Source organism: Hemitrygon akajei, chromosome 16, assembly GCF_048418815.1.
Source record: "Hemitrygon akajei chromosome 16, sHemAka1.3, whole genome shotgun sequence".
NCBI classification, from domain to species: domain Eukaryota; kingdom Metazoa; phylum Chordata; class Chondrichthyes; order Myliobatiformes; family Dasyatidae; genus Hemitrygon; species Hemitrygon akajei.
In genome coordinates, this window is record NC_133139.1 from 33,368,867 (window position 1) to 33,387,818 (window position 18,952).

At 38.6% G+C, this 18,952-nt stretch overlaps 1 protein-coding gene across 2 annotated transcripts in view; it reads left to right on the forward strand.

Moving 5' to 3' along the window:
• The first annotated feature begins 11,532 nt into the window (after positions 1-11,532).
• LOC140739952 (uncharacterized) overlaps positions 11,533-18,952 on the forward strand; it is a 29,852-nt gene continuing 22,432 nt past the window's right edge. For both annotated transcript variants that reach the window (XM_073068657.1, XM_073068658.1), the window contains exons 1-4: positions 11,533-11,910; positions 12,987-13,232; positions 13,731-13,975; positions 18,017-18,175. In XM_073068657.1, coding sequence (XP_072924758.1) covers positions 11,655-11,910; positions 12,987-13,232; positions 13,731-13,975; positions 18,017-18,175 — 906 coding nt within the window. In that variant the 5' untranslated portion in view covers positions 11,533-11,654. The remainder of the gene's footprint in view (positions 11,911-12,986; positions 13,233-13,730; positions 13,976-18,016; positions 18,176-18,952) is intronic.

The following is an 18,952-nucleotide window of genomic DNA, read 5'->3' on the forward strand; positions in this document are numbered from 1 at the left end:
GAATACTGTGTAGTTTTTTGGTCTCCATAATTAAGGAAAGATGTGTCATGGAGGCAGTACAGAGAGGGTACAATAGATTGAGTTCTGAGATGAAGGGGTATTTTTATGAAGAGATATTGGACTATACTCAATGAAATCTGGAAGAATAAGAAATAATCTATTTAACCAAAAGATTTTGAGGAGGTTTGAGAGCATGTTTTCTCTAGTGGTGGTGTGTAGAACTTAGGAGTATGCTTTCAGGATATGGGGTTACCCTCTTCAGGAATGAATTTCTTCAGTAGGTCATGTCTCTTTGGCATTCCCTACCCCACACAGGTGTGAAAGCAGATGGAGAGAGACTGGAAAGGTGGCATTGCAGTTGAGATTGGATCAGCCATGATCTTACTGAATTACAGATCAATCCTAAGGGACAAATGGACACACTGGTGTTCTCTGTTTCTGAAAATTCTCAGTGGCCTATCTTTGAAATTCTGAATGCTTGGATGATGAATCCTCTGGTGATTTAATCAAAAATATTTTTGTAAATTTACCAAAACAGCTAATATAAATATGGAAGATATCCCTGACATCCTTCTGTCTTTCAGTTCTCAACAGAAGATCTTGCCATTATTTTCCAGCTCTTGTGTCTGGAGAAGCCGTTCATTTCTCGCAATTAATTAACCAACCTTATTTGTGATAACTTTTATTTGAAAATACGCAATTAAAATAATGGGATGAAATCAAAGTCAGTTTGATCCCAAGTTCATTAGTCTTCAATCCCTAAGCGTTTTTTCATTGTAGTAGACATTGAGACCACACAGAACTCCTGAACTGCTTCCAGAGCTGCAGAATCTGCAATCCTACTCTTCTTGGATACAGAATGTGTGATTGTATCTGTGGAATGCCTTTTTTCCTTTCTGGCGAGGTCAAGATTTTTTGGGGAACTATCAGTTACTAGAGATACCTCTCCAGGCTTTGGTAAGGTATTCAAACCTAGGTTGCAACTGCTGTCTTTTATTGAATTGTACAAAGGGTTACAGTCAGATGACTCAGCATTGAACAGACCATAAATGCTAACACTATAAAAGAAGTCCATGGTAGTAATTATGTCTTCAAGCTCAGAGACTTCATAATCAGAGGACATAAGCTCCTTGGGCAGTGCAAGGAAACCCATGCTGTCTTCAGAACTATTTTCATCTGTTAGAGGTAGATTTGACATTTGATTCCTGATATTTGAGATGCTTTCAGCTATGGTTTTTTCTTCTGATTTTTCCTGGGTGATCTCAATATTATTACTGAATTCATCTAGGTCTATACTATCTGAAAGTTTTCCTGATATTGCAATGGGTGAATTGTTCAATAATGCATTGTGGAATGGGGTGCAATCAAACATCTTCATGGCATCTTCTAATGATACCTCATCAGGTAGTGTATCTGACACATGATTAGTTGGGCTTGTGGAGTCTTGGTTTTTTGCTGTTTCTACATTGGAAATGAGTTCATTTAACTCTTCACTTACTGCATCAAGTGCAGCAAGCATTTCTTCTTCATCATCCGTTAATCGGGTTTCATTACTGGTTGAAGCAATTACACATTTTTGTTTTTTCTGTTCACTGTTAGAGGTAGGGCTGAATTTTGAGGTCAGTTGATCAGAAGGACTTTCCTGAACTGGGGTATCCACAGGCAATGGGGTTGTCTTACTCATAGCATCTTCAGACTTCGAAGCCTTTGGCAGCTCAGTATTTTGGTTTTGTCTCAGGTTATGACGCTGTTGCAATTGAATTTGAGGATTTAGCAACTCAGTATGAAATCTTGCAGGAACATTCGACACATGAGTTTTACTATTGATGGGAAATAATTGAGTAGAATAAGCAACTTGGTTTCTTCCTGGAAGTAAAATTGGAGTTTGATAGTAGACAGGGGGTGGTTGGTAGATGCTATTGTTCTGATCAGATGGTGAACAGTAAAGGCGAGAAAGGTACTGATGGTCAAGATGGCCAGGCGTTGCTGCTGTGTTTAAAATGAAGTTTTGATTGTAGAATGATGAAGCAAATCTAAGTGGCAATTCACAGTGGGTTCTGTTACTTCCAAGATTTTGTATTCTGGAGTCATACAGACAACCGCATGGTGCTACGTGGAATCCTGTTTTAAAAAAAACACATCTATTTTTACCTTTCAATAGAATAATTTTTATCTCAGAAATACATTTGTGAACCTATGTGTTTAATCGCTTCCTGGTACTTGTGTGTAGGTACGTCATATTTTAGTTCCATTATGGACATGACTATGTAATGATTATCAGTTATGGCACATTTCACAATGCTTGTACACGTTTCACAGATTTTTGTAGTCTGGCTTTGTTTCATGTATTTGATAGGCAATGAATGAGCTTGGTCAAGAATCCCTGAGACCACTGTTTGTTTTTATCCTGTTCGTTCTGTTATCGGCAAAATAATAAAAATAAAGTTTTAAAAAAAGAATTGCAGTAAAGCCAGAACTCATCACTTTGAAGTCAGGATGGATGGAGCATTTGAGTCCCAGTGATGGGTCCACTTACTTTTGTCGGATCAGAAGGCAGATTTATGTGCAAAGCTTGCAACTATAGGCTTTTTGATTTGTAAAGCATTACTGAATTGTGCTGTGATTGCTCTTGAGCTCCAATTATCCAAACTTCTGTTTAGAATCACTATGGGCACTGTCCCCACTTTGCTGAATGTCGCAATACCTTGTGTTATAATTCTTTTTAAATATATGGGACCTTATTTCAGATTTCCAACTTTGTCAGAAAGTATATGGTAGTTTAAATGTGTCTATCATCTCTGTTTTCAGGATTAACAAACTTGTCTATTTCCTAAATAGAAATATAAATAAAGCTACTCCTTTGGCACAGTAATCCATATATAGGACGGGTGATTGATAAGTTCGTGGCCCAAGGTAGAAGGAGATGAGTTATTAACTTCAAACTTTCTGCATAATCACTCAGAGTTGACCTGCATGTGCATGTAACGAGAGCTGTATAACTCATCTCCTTCTACCTTAGGCCACTTTGTACTTTGTCATCCTCCATGTAAATAGTCTGATCTTTTAAGTAAAATTTAAATAATTTATGTTGACGTGATTAATTCATAGAAAATAGTTGATAATATAAACTAATTAAATTGGATTTCCTTATTTTATTAGAATTTAACCTTTTTTCTGCAATGGTGAAGCTGATTGATCCAGCATATCAGAGGAATTAAGCTGGTGTTGCTCCTGTTCTATTTGAGTTGGTACTGCTGATAAAGTTTTTTTTTAACTGTTGCAAATTTACAAGTTTGTCACTTTTAAACCATATGTTACTTAATATATTCTTCAAATCTGTCAATTGAAAATTTGCTCTTTAAGAACCTTGTAGATAATTCCAATAATGGTGCAAGAAAGTTGGTGAACTTCAGATGAAAATTTTCAAGGACCTGGATGCACTGGATTTTTGAATGTGGTGGCTTTAGAGATAATGAGTGCCCTGGTCATCATCTTTCAGAGTTTTATAAACTCTAGAATTGTTCATGTGGATTGAAGCACAGCCAATGTTACCCACCTATTTAAGAAAGAAGTGAAAATGTGGAACTAATTTATTAGTTCTAACTTCAGCGTTAGAGGAAATGCAACAGCTGTACATCTTAATTAGAATACTGCAACTGTGTTTGAATAAAGTTTACTTTTGGTATATGACTTGTAGAATTGATTAGGGAAACAGTGGCTGTGGTATACAGTATTTGGAGTTTCAGAGGACTTTCGGTAACTACCACACAAGATTAGAGCACATGGAATCAGGCAGTATCACAACTCAAAATTGGTTGTAGGGCAAAATTGGGAATAAATGGATTTTTCAGCTTGATGAGCACTGACCAGTGAGGTAGGCCATTTAGGACAGAGGCCAATTTCTTCCCATTGGACTCAACTTTTGGAGTTCTCTACTAGAGAGGGCTGTTAGTGAATCCACTCAAAACTCAGAAAGGCAGTATCTATTATTAAGGACCCCAGTACCCAGGGCATGCCCTTTTCTCACTGTTACCATCAGGTAGGAGATACAGAAACCTGAAGGCACACACTCAGTGATTCAGGAACAGCTTCTTCCCCTCTGCCATCTGATTCCTAAATGGACATTGAACCTATCTATGAGCACTACCTCACTTCCTAACTATATATTATTTGTTTTTGCACAATTTTTAATCTATTCACTATATGTATACTGTCATTGATCAGTTTATTTATTCATTATTTTTGTTCTAGATTATGTATTGCATTGAACTGCTGCTGCTAAGTTAACAGATTTCATGACACATGCCGGTGATAACAAACCTGATTCTGATTCAATGGATCTTTGGATATTAAAGGCATTGAAGTACATGGTAATTGTCCTGGAAAAAGCCTGTAAGCAAAAGACCAGCCATGATCTTGATCAAATACTGAGTTGGTTTGAGGGACAGATGGCCTAACCTACTCCCAAATCTTATCCTCCTCTAGTTTAATTCTCTTTTTCACATGTTATTCAGTTATGTTGACTTGATTTATTTAGTATGATCAACTTGCCTGAAAGCTGTAGACTTGAATCTCATTATGGTTGTCAGTAGCTAATCTAGGCTAATACTTCAGTACAATGCTGAAAGGTTGCAGGATTGTCAAATGTACAACATTTTGAATGAGATGTTCTAAGGAGGTTCAGTCTACTCATTCATTAGGTCCTAAAAATAAATATGACACCATTTGCAAAGCAAGAAATTCTAATAGCATCCTTGTTCACATTCAATTCCCAACAAACTAAATATTATTCATCTATAAGTCCTCCAAGAGATCCACAACCTTGTTTTCAGGTTTGAAGGACTACGTGCCTCAATGACCCAGAGGAGTCAGGGTCACCCTTGCCAAATAGGCCAAAAGGTAAAGTTCAGACTTAGAGTGGTCTACCAGTCCTCTAGGTTCAGGGGTTCAGCTCAGGGCTAACAACCCTGACAGATACAACAAAATTGTTACGGAAACAGCAATGAAGAATCATTCTAAATCTGAGTGCGATAGTATTCCTGAGTCTCCATCCGGGGCTTGTGTGGCTGACAGTAGTGAAAACCGAGAGGAAGCTACTGACACTACGAAGGAGGTCCTGAACACTGCCTGAGATGGAGGACGTTCATTGCTGCCCTCAATGCCAGCGGCGTAACGAGCAGTAAGTACATCCTGTTAGTGGGACAGTGCTGTAGGTTGCTGTCTAGTATCAGTTCCTTCACGGTAGGACGCCCTCAGTATTACTCTGTCAACTGCAGCTCAATTGTCAGCATTTGTAATACTGAGTCGAGAGATTGTTTCCTTAAACGCCATAGAGCACAAATCCAGCTGTTAGTTGGTGCAGGTCTAAGGAAGCGCCCCGGCATTAGAGACGGAGTTCAGAGCAAGTGTCTTTTATATTAAGTATTGAAACAAGACCCTCTTTGCTCTCTTGGAAATGTAAGTGTTGAAGGACATTACTTGCACGACAATACAAGCACTAATTTTATAGAAAATAGGGTTTTCTCGCCCGCTTTTCCTCCGTTTCCAGCACTTCTGTCCTTAGCACAGATCGCGCCACCCCCCAGACAAAACACAGATAGAGCACCCTTCCCTCCCCCCGGGTCCTCGCCTACCACCCTAGCACCTCGGTAATCAACATATTATTCTTCACATCCTCCATCTACAACGCAAGAGGAACCTCTCCTCTTTCCGCTGGGATCGCTCTCTTTATATGACTTCCATCTATATGAGTCCTAACGAAGGGTCTCGGCCCGATACGTCGACAGTGCTTCTTCCTATAGATGCCGCCTGGCCTGCTGTGTTCCACCGGCATTTTGTGTGTGTTGCTTTAATTTCCAGCATCTGCAGATTTCCTCGTATATGACTTCCCTGTTCGCTCGTCCCTCCACAGAAGTCTCCGCCCCCGAAACAACAAAAATTGCCTCTACAACATATCCATCGCTACCACCCACGGCCCCAAACTGCCCTTCCAGGTGAGGCAGCACGTCGCAGGTGAATCCTACGGCATAGCTTTTGAATACGGCGCTCTCGTTGCTTCTTCCTCTACATCGTGAGACCGCCTCGCCGAGCAACTTCTCTCCGTCGGCTTTTGCCAGGTGGGATCTCCCAGGTAGCCAATCATTTTAATTCCATTTCATAAGCCTATACTGACGTGTTTGTCCCCGGTCACCTCCACTGCCAGGTCGAGGCTAAGTGCAGATTGGAGGAACAACACCTATTCTGCCTGAACAATCTCCAATCTAGCGGTAGGAACATCGAATTCTCAAACATCTGCTAACTGTTCCCCTCTATTGCTCGCTCCAATCTTTTTATCCCCTATCCTGTTCCAACTGTCCCCCACCATTCTATCACTTTTCCCCATCACCCTCTCTATCTGCTCATCACCAACACACTCCTACTGGCTCTTCTCCCCAGCCCGCCCCATTCATTCCATGCTCCGCCGTCCCCTCCTATAATTTTCCATTACCTCCCAGCTTCTAACATACCCACTCGCTCCCTTATCCGAAGAGGTGGAACTCTGTGCTAGAGGAAACAGTTGAAGCAGTTAAAGCAGTTAGATATATATTTTTATAGCCATAGAGGTGAAAAGTTGTGGGGAGAAAGCAAGAACAGGATCAGCGATTAAAATGAAAGGGTCAGCAGGCTACAAGCAATAGATGGCTTACTCCCTCTCCTGTTTTCTGTTTTTTTTTCTTGACCTCTTGAACAATATGTATTCCTCCAACAATCTACGCAAAAAAAATCTCGTATACTATTTGCGGAAGCGTTATCACCGTGAGTACAATTCGAAAGCGTCTAATTGACTTAAGGATTTTGACACTCCTTAGAGGAGTGATGATCTCTGTATTATAAAGATGAAAATATTTTCCACTTTGCTTTGAAATAGCAAGAGAAAGGAAACGAAATCGGATCACCCGCAGATGAGGTGAAGAAGAGCGAAAGTTAATGAGTTTTTATGAACAATATTAGAAACGGGCGATTTCGGGGAATCAAATGGAACTGTATCTATGTAAAAGGGGTTGACTTGTGAAAATATAAGATCTTAATCCAAAGAAATCCGACCTTGATGTTCTTGTAGAACATATCTTGTGGCTGAAGCTGATAGGAATTGGGCTACAGGTTGTCCTGAGAGAGGGATACTGGACCTCTGTGAAAATCCCTCGTTCTGAAATCTTGTTGAACGCTGCATTTTAAATCCACTTGCTTATTCAGCGAGAAAGACACTTTAACGTGTTAATAACTTACGGTAGAGCCAATGTTTGTGTAAATGTCTCCAGGGAGACAATGTTCCAAAATATAACGAGATGTTCGGAATACGAACAATTTACATGTTCTAAAAGAGAACCGATACGTTCTAAGCACTGATTGAAAATTCTCTTATTCAACAATTAACAGAATTTGCTGGATCATAATCAAATCTTTGTAAAATGCAGAGAATGAAACGTCAAGCAAAGGTTAAATGTGTTTTAAATATTCCATTAGTGTATAATTTGATATTGAGATGCCTTAACCGCGATCATTGATTCAAGTAGCTCTTTTCGTCTGACGGTTTTTTTTTAAAATGTAACTGTACTGGAGAATTTGTAGAAACTTACAAGTATATAACCAGCACTGGAAAATTGTAATCATGATGTAGCACAGGAATCAAAAAAGTTCTTAAAATTATGAGGGGCATGAATGGATTTATTAGGAAGAGATTTATTTCCCTTAGCAGAGCGGATCAAGAGCAGTGGGCATAAACTTAAAGTAATTGGTAGAAGGATTGGAAGGAAAAGGAGGGAAATAGATGTACCAGAGGATATGAGGGGTCTGATGCATCCCTGTCTGACAGTGTAGTAAAAGCAGAAGTCCTGGTCACATTTAAACTGTAATTGGACATGCACTTTAAGAATAACCTTATATGTTTGCAGACCTTGCCCTGAAAGATGAGTAGCTCTTGTTTTACTGGCAGGGGCACAATGGGTTAAATGGTATTCTCCTGTGCCATTGTTTCTATGATATAAGATTTACTACAAATGCAGGTTAGACAGTTGTTTGCAAATATTTAGGCAAGTAGCTGAAATAGACACAATTCAAAAGTGGAAGATAATCCTGGTGCAAACACTGCACTCTAGCAGCGATTTTTAAAATAGAATATTCATTGATTTTTGAGAAATTAGTCTGGAACTGTATTGGTAGATGACAGTACCTTTGGGAGAAGATGGGGTGTTTCCAAACCAATGGTGATATGTGATGATGGTGCACAGTTATACACCTGTTGCCAAAGTATATCAAATGAACACAAGGCAAGGATTGTCTTTTTAATAGCCACCTACTGACTAATTTCAATATTTCACTCCATTTTATCTTCATCAGATCCTTCTCTTACCACTGTAGTTGGATTTCCTCCAAGATATTCTGCTGTAACTTGTCCTGTGCTATGTGATACAATGAACACTGTTTCCCGAGTGTTCTGTCGTTCACAGTTGGTTTACTTAGCCGACCTTTTCTCCAGAAAAGATTCTTCATTGTTAGACCAAAACTACTAAACTGATCAAGAAAATTCTCCTAAATGCATTTCAGAAATTCTAGTCCTGCTTTGTTATTTAAATTGCTTAAGATTAGTGTAATGGGAACCCAAATAACACTGCTCTAAAATTCCCTCACACCTCTGTAATTCCTTTGTAGGCTTGTGATTATATTTTCCTATCACTATATTACTGTACAGAATATCATCAATAATTTGATTACATCCTTACTTCCTATTCTTAACCAAATTGATTTTTTCTTTGGCTGTCAAGGATAGCATTTCTCTCAAGCACACTAAATCTTCCTTGATCATTTTTGTCATGCTGACTCCTTTTTTTCCCATAAACAAGAGAAAATCTGCAGATGCTGGAAATCCTAGCCTTTGGAAGGGTCTCCGCCTGAAACATTGTCTGTACTTTTTTCCATAGATGCTGCCTGGTCTGCCGAGTTCCTCCAGCTTTTTACCCTTTTTTTTCCATGCCTATCTTTTCTGAATACCTTGAATCCGAAACTATAAAGCACTTAACCCTCTCCTCCTTTTAAATCATGCTTCATTCATTAATAAAGATAATGATAAACTTTTTTTCTGTATTGGAAAGCTTCTCACTCTAGTGGTTATCACTTTAAGACACACTATAGTGGTTGGTGTTCTGTTATGTCCTTTTGCTCTTGGCTGTGGTTTTTGATAAACACCTGGTGCTGGCAGCTCCTTGACATTCCTTAATATTAGAGTTTTCAAGGTGATGAATTGTGCCCATTTAAAAGCCCTCAAGATTGCCAGCATCTGCAGAATCTCTTGTGTTTATCACTTAAAAACATTTATTTGATTGTCTTAGAATAACTTTATAAATTTTCACTTTTATGGAAAATTGTTTCTATATTCATTAGCAATATTTTACAGATCACACCACTGGACTCCCACATGCTCTTGAGGGATTTCTGCTGCACAGTATAAAAGACTCAATTCATTCATTTTATCAAAATATGCAAGAAAATGGAAACTACACCAAATTGTTCACTAAAATAACCTTGCTGTGTAATTTCGACAAATCTCACACATTATTTATTTAACTTTTTGAATGTTTTATTTTAGATGAACACATGACCTAAAACAAGGAAATTATTGTCAGTGACAAACAAGAGAAAATCTGCAGATATTGGAAATCCAAGCAACACACTCAAAATGCCGGAGGAACTCAGCAGGCCAGGCAGCCTCCATGGAAAAGAGTACAATGGACATTTTGGGCTGAGACCCTTCATCAGGTCAAACCCACAACCTGTGGCAGCTGGAACGACAGGGACAGCAAGAACATAGGACTGTCACCCAGAAGTTGCTTCAAGCCACACACCGCCCTGTCTTGGAAATATATCACCGTTCCTTTAGCATCACTGTTTTGGAAATATCAGGAACTGCAGTAATTCAAGAAGGCAACTCACTACCACCTCTCAACAGCAACCAGGGACGGGCAATTAACTGGTAGTTCTTCCTTTGAAACCCCCACCTCTTGAATATATTAAACAAAATCTGTAACTCCAGTTAAAGTTTGATAATTAAAATGATACTGTCTTGCTTTTCCATTTGAAATACTGCCCCCACAGTCATCGAGAACGATGGGATGGGTGAATAAAGTTTTGATGATGGCTTGGCAGTCATCCCCTGAAGGCACAAATATTCAGCCTGATGACAGGAGGATGGGTAACCTCGGTTTTTAAATAAAGTTAACACAAATTGAACAGCTCCCCATTTGTCCTGTAGAACAGTTTTACTTCATTCCCAATTTACGATCTTAATTACATTCACTGGGCTGGGCTCCGGACCTCAGACAGGCAGAGTACTCCAAGCTGTGTGGTGGCACGAAGTAGCGGGTGGATAGAGGAAACTGCATGAGCATGCCATTAAAGCTGCCCTGGCAGGAAGGAAAACTCCACCTCCCAAACCGCGTGTTTCCCTGGGCCAGCACCTCCTGGCAGAGTCGGCCTGCCCAGAAAGCATAGATATGGAGTGGAAGCAGGTTGTTCTGAATTCCGAGGGTTCTGACAAACTTACAGTTCTAATGATTTCTGGCCTGGCACATTCATGCTGTTTATCTCTGCCGCCTCCCTCCCACTCGTGTCTGAACCCAGCTTGACGTGCTGAACTCATCCTACCTGACATGTAAACCTTGGCAGATGTTTGTAAACCAGTTATTTGTTTAATATTGTTTCAAATTAGCAATTATGTTCTTAATCACATGTCAAATACTCACGTCATTGAACAATTTTTCTGAACTTTAAAGACAGTGCAGTAGATTTGCATGTATTCTAAGTTTGAAATAAAATCGTATTTCTAGAGACTGAAAACAGTTTATTGAAGGAGTGGGATAATGTGTTTCGTATACTAAATAGAATCGTAAGCATTAGTACACGGATGACGCTGCCAGAGCTGCGGAGCTCAACCCCATAGAACAATACATATAAAGGCGGCATTTCCTAAAGTGGGCCCACCCAATTCGAGTAATCTTTCAATCTGCTTTTCAATAATCTAATTAAGTCTTCAGCTGTTTTCTTTCATGGATACCGGAAATGATAAAGAGCTTTGAATTTATTTAGAGTGACACTTTATATGGAAGCTCCATTATTTGAAAAACTTATTCGTAAATCACCTATCTCTTGCTAACAGTTAATTCTAGCAACAAACGATTTCGTCGTGTTGTATAGAAAAATATATTGAACGGAAATGTCAAATCGCATAAATGAGTTATGATTTATAAAAGTCAATTTATAAAATGCATCAATGAACTCTGACCTAAGATCATTTTCACGTTTCGCTTTTTGTTTCCTTGCTTATATTTGAGTTTAAATCTGGTTGATCGACATAGTGAAATGTAGCGTTATATTTTTAATTGTAGAGTTATTGACGAGCGTTGCTCCTTTAATTTTTTTTGGTGTCTTGCACACACTGCTCCGCAACGGCGTTAATGGCATGTAGCCTAGCAACGACCAAGCCTCGGTCTGCCTCGCGAATTGCCCTTCGAGGTGTCCAACTGGGGTTTGGAAATGCATTCGTGTACCATCTCGGGGCCCTGGGTTCTAGAATCAAAAACTTCTGAAAGCATTGAGCCGTGAAGACCGAGGGGGTGAGGGCGATGGGTTGCGCCTCCAGTGTGAAGACAGCAGAGGCCGTCTCCCCGCCACTGACCGTGGGAGATGCCCAAACACAGCCACTCGTGCAAGGAGCGCTCGCTACAGCCGACCGCCTGTTTCCTGCTGAGCATAACCGGAGCCCAAAGGGTGAGCTCGACTTAGCGAGGGACGACTTGAAGGCAGACGAGGAGACTGGGGAAGTGTACCGTCAGTCCTGGTCTCAGTTGACCCATGGGATCGCAGGTCCCAGCTCTAATGGTAAGTGCCTCTAGTAGAGTCAGAGAACTAATCAAACTTGCCCCTAGACAGGAAAAAAATCTGAAATTTCCAAAACAACTGAGTTATAATCAGCGCTAAAAAGTGAAATAGTCAAAGCTAAATATTGTGGATGCGGAAAACCAAACAAAAAACTGCCGGAAATACTCAGGTTAATTTTGTCGAGTGTACAGAATCTTATTTTCATGCGCGCCGTCCAGCAGATTGTACCTGAAGCCATTCTGCATCTTTCACATACATACCAGAGCTTACTAAATTCAACTCTCCATTCCCTTCATGCCGGACACAGTGGCACCACGGAAGGCACTTGTTTCACAGACCTGCTTACCTACGTCAGTTCTCCATATGGGAGTTTAATGTTTTCCCTGTGACTATATAGATCTTTCTTGGTTTCTTCCTACATTTAAACGATTCGGAGAATCAGCAATGTGCTGTGGGCATGTGTGATAGAATAGGTTATAGGGAAACAGGTGTGGGAAAGGGATTGGTGCAATTGATCCAAGAGCCAGTTTGGATTTGATGGGCCAAATTGTGTAAATAAAACATTCAATTCTGAGTCTGTTCAAAATAAGAGCATAAAATGTGAGAATTACTAAGCAGGTCAGGCGTATCTATGGAGGGATAAGAATTACCATTTCAGCCACACCTCCCAGGACTCCAAAATTTTCTCTTTTTTCAGCTTTCAAGCATCTGAAGTTTTTCTTAACTTTTTATCTTTTTCCCTAATGAGATGACATTCCTCAAAAGCCCCAGTTAGAATTAAAACAACTAGCCATATTAGAATGGGAAGTGGGGGGGGGGGGCGGGGGGAGACGTAATTTACAATGTTTCTGATCAACTTCAGTATCTAATGTTAAATAATCTCTTCTAATAATGTGAAAGTATTTCATGCAACCTATCTAAGACAGATGTTTCCAAGAAGAGTAATTAACACTTGATATTGGATGAAGTTTACAATCTGTCTTGGATCATAAAGACCCTAAATCAATAAGTTTATTGCAAGTATTTTTTCATATGTATAAGTATTTTTTCATTCAAATCTATTCTTTCATTAATAGATTTGAATAATTCTGTAACTATGGAGGAATACAACAACATTAATAAAAAGGCCATGGGTGAGGAGCAGTGTGCTTTGAAGGAGATTGATTCAGTTTCTGTAGTTCAGGAGCAATCAGTCAGCAAGGTTACAATGGTTATTCTGGAGAATGGAAGTAACCTAACATGGCCAGAAACTACCAGAGCCCCAGATTCTGAACAGCACAATATGCTACTTTGTGAGGGAGATCTACTGATGAGACATGAAGGTGAGAAATATGTTCATTTTATCAATTTGGACATGAAGGGTGCTTTTTAGCTTTTTTTCTGTGCAATATCCTTTATCCAAAGCTACTCTGATCCTCCACTGAAGGTCTGAAGATGACTGTCACAGAAATGTTTCAGATATTGTCTTCTTACATGCATCATTCCTGTGGCCAGTGTTTCTACACTGATATGATGTATATCCAGAATATCAATGGAAGCATTATATCTAGCTCTAAGCATGTTTTCAACTATAGACTTGGCAGTATGGTGAACCAAGGCTTGGCTAATTACTTTCCTCTTATTTTGAACCAAGGTGATGGGTTTTTATCTTCTCCTTTTCTACGCTTGCATGTAGAATTTTTATTAATGTACTGCAATCAGCATAGTGGAATTTGATGTTTCAAATGGAAAATCTGATTGCATTAGCCAATCAGATTCTTCCACAGATATTCAGAGATGTTACTTGTCATATTTACCTTATCATCCAAATTCCTTGCCAGACAGTTCATTTTCTAGGGTGACCAACTGTTCCAGTTTGCCCAGTGACCTCTGTCCCCCAGTTGTAATCGATAATGGCAGTGGACTGATAAAAGCTGGACTCTCAGGAAATCAGTCTCCAGCTTTCGTTTTCCCAAGTGTGGTTGGAAAGCCAAAGAACACATCAATGAATGTTTTTGGATCATCAGGAAGAGACACTTACGTTGGAGATGAAGCTCAAAGAAAACGCAGCATTCTTCACTTGATTGTAAGTGGAAAACTTTTGTATGAAAATACAGATTACTTTCATTAGTTTTTCAGTGTTAGTCTACACAGTCTACAGTGTGGAATCCATCAGAGATTGCTTCCTAGAACAGATACAGAATCTACTCAGGGATTGGCTATTTTGAATGGGTGATGAACAGTAGGAAGCAGTAATAAACAATCTTGTGATAAAAGATCCCCAGGACAGGGGTGGTGAACCTTTTTGAAAGGGCAAGCTCAACTTGGTGATGATTTTCTAAATAAATATTATCATGCATGTTGTGGTAATTTTGAGCAGAGATTATCATTGATTAATGAATTAGTAACATTAATTATGGACTTTTTTTAAGGAAAAAGGATGAGCCCAGTTGGTTATTAAATGCATTCATCATTTTACTATTACTAGAATTATAACAGAGACAGATTGAAATAAATGAAGCGATTTAGCAAATCTGTTCAAAATTATTAATAGTAATCTTTTAAAGACATTTGAAAAATAACAACATTTTATAAATGGTATTGTTATTGTACCTCATGTATAACATAAGAATTGTGAATGTGGTGTTATAAGTTCTTGTGCATATTCATAAAAGATCAAGGGAATGAAAATAAACACACTTTACTCTCAGTGAGACTTTTTAAAAAAATTTTTTTATTAGTTTTTCAACTCAGTGAGACTTTTGTTGCTGCAATAATGATGACAAGTATCAGCTTGTCAATCCAGCTTGTATTTGGTTGTTTTGAGAGCTAAACACTAGTTTAATCTCCCATAATTAGATTTGACCAAGTTCATCACTGAAAACAACTTGCATGAATATTTGTGGAGGCATTGAACTACATACAGTACTTACTGTTAATATCACTGAATATCCAGTTTTCAATCACAAACAACAGAAGAAAAAATATAAGCAGAGCTAAGCCAATGCCAACTGGCTCAACCATTTACTATCCAAATACTGATAAGTTTGTGAGGGTTTTCAAAATGTATCATCCAATGTTACGTATTCTCACAACCATCTAGCTGGTGCCAAGCTGGTGTGAGATGTTTTCACAGGAAACATCTCACTTCTCTCAGTTTGTAAAAAATCATTTGTTGTTGCATTTGGCAATAAAAATAATCATCGTGATGGGGTTTAAAGAATTGAGCAGTGGCACTGCACCCTGCATGCCAACAAAATTTTTGTGCATGCCTCCTTGTACAGGTGAGCCATAGGTTCGCCACCCCTCGAGGTAGTCACCACAATATGATAGAATCCAGATGCGGTTTGAAGATGAACATTACAGACCAAAACTACTGCTTCCAACTTGAATAAGGTCAATTAAATTGGTATGATGAAGAAATGGGAAAATAAGAGATGTGTCAGTGGATGAACAGTGTCAGATAGTCAAACAGCTGGTCAAAACACTCAGAAGGAACTTGTCCCAATTAGAAAGGGGGAATTCAATGAGAAAGAGATACTATTTATGGTTAGCAAAGGAAGTCAGATATAATGTTATATTGAAAATTACAGTAGGTCAAACAAAGTGACAAGGCCTGGGAAGTTTAGGATCCAGCAGCAAAACGCTAAAAAAAAGCTCTTAAGAAAGGGGGAAATCACTTTTTTTGAGAGGAGATGCATATAGTATATAAAAAAACAATGAGTTTCTGTGGATATGTAAATAGGAAGAAGGTGGCTAAGATTGGTGTGAAGGATTTCTAGATGAGAATCCTGGTGAACTAATTACATGGAAACAAAGAACTGATAGATATATAAACAATGATTTTTTTTTGCAACAGCCTTCAAACTGGGATGAACATTTAAAAATTCCAATCGTAAGGGATAAAGTATTAGAGAAACTTGGTGGACAAATCACTGGGACCTGATGGCATGCACAGAAGAGTTTCAAAGGCTGTGACTGCAGAGATAGTGGAGCCATTGGCTGAACATTTTCAGTTCACTAAATTTGAATATGTTCCGGAAGATTAGACAACAAATGCGAGTCCCTTATTCGAGAAGGGAAGGAGACAAAAGGAAAGAAAATTTAGGCCAGTTACTTTAAAATCTGGCAAGGGGTTAGAATCAACAATCAAAGAACAATTAACTAATCATTTAGGAAAACTATAATTAAGCCTAATTTCATTAGGTTTAATGAAATATAAATCATGCATGACAAAATAGCTTGAATTCTTTGAAGATGTAATGGGGAAGTTGATAGTGGATGTAATGTATTTAGATTTCCAAAAGAAATTTGTCAAAGTGCCGCATAAGAGGCTGGTGCATAAACTAAGATCCAAAGACAATGGAGAAAGTGTGTTAGCAGGGATAGAAAGGGGAGAGTTAATATAAATGGGTCCTTTTCAGGCTGGAGGGCTATAACTTGTGGAGTACCCCAGGGATCAGTCTTTGGCCTGCAATTATTTATAATTTACACTAATGACGCAGAGAAGGGAACAAAATGCAAGGTTTCCAGGGTTGTCGATGATATACTAGGTTGAAGGCCACATTCTAATAAGCACATTATGTCTCTGCAATGAAATATATACTGAACAATTGGGGAGGAAACCTGATAAATAGAGTTTAATATGTGAAGGGTGAGGACATGTACTTCAGTAAGAGAAATCAAAAGCCAGATTATTATCTACATGGAGAGTCCCACTGATTGAAGTTCCAAGGGCTCTCAGAGTTATAATGTATGAATCACTAAATTTAAAGGCAAAGAATCACCATGTACAGTAGTTAACAAGGCAAAGGACATATTGGCCTTTATTTCAAAGGGATTGGAGTTTAAGAAAAGGGAGGTTTTGTTACCATTGTGCAGGGCCTCATGTGGAATACTGCACCAAGTTTTGACCATCTGAACTATAAAATGATATAAAAGCACTGGAGGCTGTTTAAAGGCTAATTATTGTGATGAGAAATTTGTCCTACCAGGAAAGGTCTAGTGTAGCTTTCTCTGTGTTGTTTTTTTTATTACGTAGTTCAGTCTAGTTTTTTGTACTGTGTCATGTAACACCATGGTCCTGAAAAACGTTGTCTCATTTTTACTATGCACTATACGAGCAGTAATGGTCAAAATGACAATAAAAGTTGACTTGACTTGATAATTGGGGTTTAGATGAATGGGGGATGATCTTATTTAAACATACAACACATGATATTAAGAGGGCATGTCAAGGTAGTTGTTGACTTTTTTTTCCATGAGTGCAAGTTCTTGAACAAGGGGATATGGATACAAAATAAGGCCCCAGTTATTTAAAGTTGAGATGCATAGAAATTTCTCTCAGAGAGTGTGAACCTCTCCAGTTCTCTGCTCCTGGAAGTGGTGGAGCCAGATCATTAGATATTTAAAGTGGAGATGGACTATGTGAAAGATTAAACACTGGCACAGAGAAGTCCATCAGTTTTGATCATCCATGACCATACTGAATGGTGGAGCAAGCTTGAAGCGCTGAGTGGCCTACTCCTGCTCCTATTTCCCTGTGTCCTTGTATGTTTGATTCTGGACACAACCTTAAGAAGGACATAAAGGCCCAAGGGGCAGTATAGAAAAAGTTTAATATAATTTCAGGGGTGTGAAATTTTAGTTACCAAGGTAACCAAGAGAAGTGGTTATGATTCTCAGAACAAAGTAGGTTTACAAAACCTTGCTAGTTCAAATATAGAGAAACTATTTCCATTAGCAGGGGCTAAACTGCCAGAGGATACAGGCCCTAAGCCCTTGGTGCGAGATCTAGTGATGAGGTGAAAAAACATTTACACAATGTGTTGTCTGAATCGCTGTGCAAATGGTTTGTGTAGACTTGTGCCAAGTGAGAATTTCCCAAACTGTAACATTTCAATAAAGCTTAATCTATGGGAATGAGGCAGTAATGGTTGGAGGATGAAAATGATGAGGCTTCACTATTCACCTCCTATAATTCTCAACATGTAAAGTTAAAAGTTTATCAAAAATATTAAATTCACTAGTGAAGTACGATCAATTGAAGTGCTGGCCTGTTGCTTTAGGGGATTGTATACTATTGCTGGTGGTGAATGTCTGTTCAAATGTTTGACTGTGTTTGAAGTATCCAATTCAGCATGGACTGATTACACATTGGACAGAAATGGAAGCACTCTGGAAGCACACGTTTGAAAACGAACTGCGTATTGATGTCCAAGAACACCCAATTGTTATGACGGAACCAACAAACAATCCGCAAAGGAACAGGGAGAAAACAGTCGAGGTAACAAACCCACAACCTTTGAGATGTGCTGGGTAAAAGCATGTCATCTCTAAAGCTTTTGAAATAGATCCTTAAAAACTTGATATGAATGCTGATGTAGTGAATGTACAGGCTATTCCTTTCCCCTCAGACCTATAAGGAGATACAATCCAGAAAAGCTTTCTTCTTTAGTACTTAGTAAAGAACTTAAACACACATGAGTAGTGAAATTAGGTTCCAATGAATAGAATATAATCCAGAAGACAATTTAAATAAAATTTATGAAATTTAGCTCTGTGCAATAAACTGGTACATAATAAAGTATCTTTTACTCATTTTCCATCAGACTTTCCCTTTAAGCTCCTGTCAAGCACCACCCTTGGACAACAGATACAGAGTGAGACATTCTGCCCTTCAGTTAGATTATAGCTGATTATTACTTCATTTACATGCCTTTAGTGTCCTAACCTTTGGCACCACAAACTAATACAGATTGATTGATCTGTCATAAATCCTTTGATTGATTAACTCAACACCTAAATTCTTTTGGGAAAGTAAATATAAGATTTCTAATTTTTTCTGTCTGAAAATCACTTCTTCATTTCAGACCATTTATATCCTCTAAATCTGGAATCTGTTCAATTTACAATTAACAGAAGGGTTTGTTTACTTAACATTTAAAATATAACAACCTCATTAGAATCTCCCTCTAAATATATTTGAAGTAGGAGAACATGCAGTCTGTTTTCATAATTTAAGTTCTCCTATCACTTCGGTGAATCAGTGCTCTAAGTATGC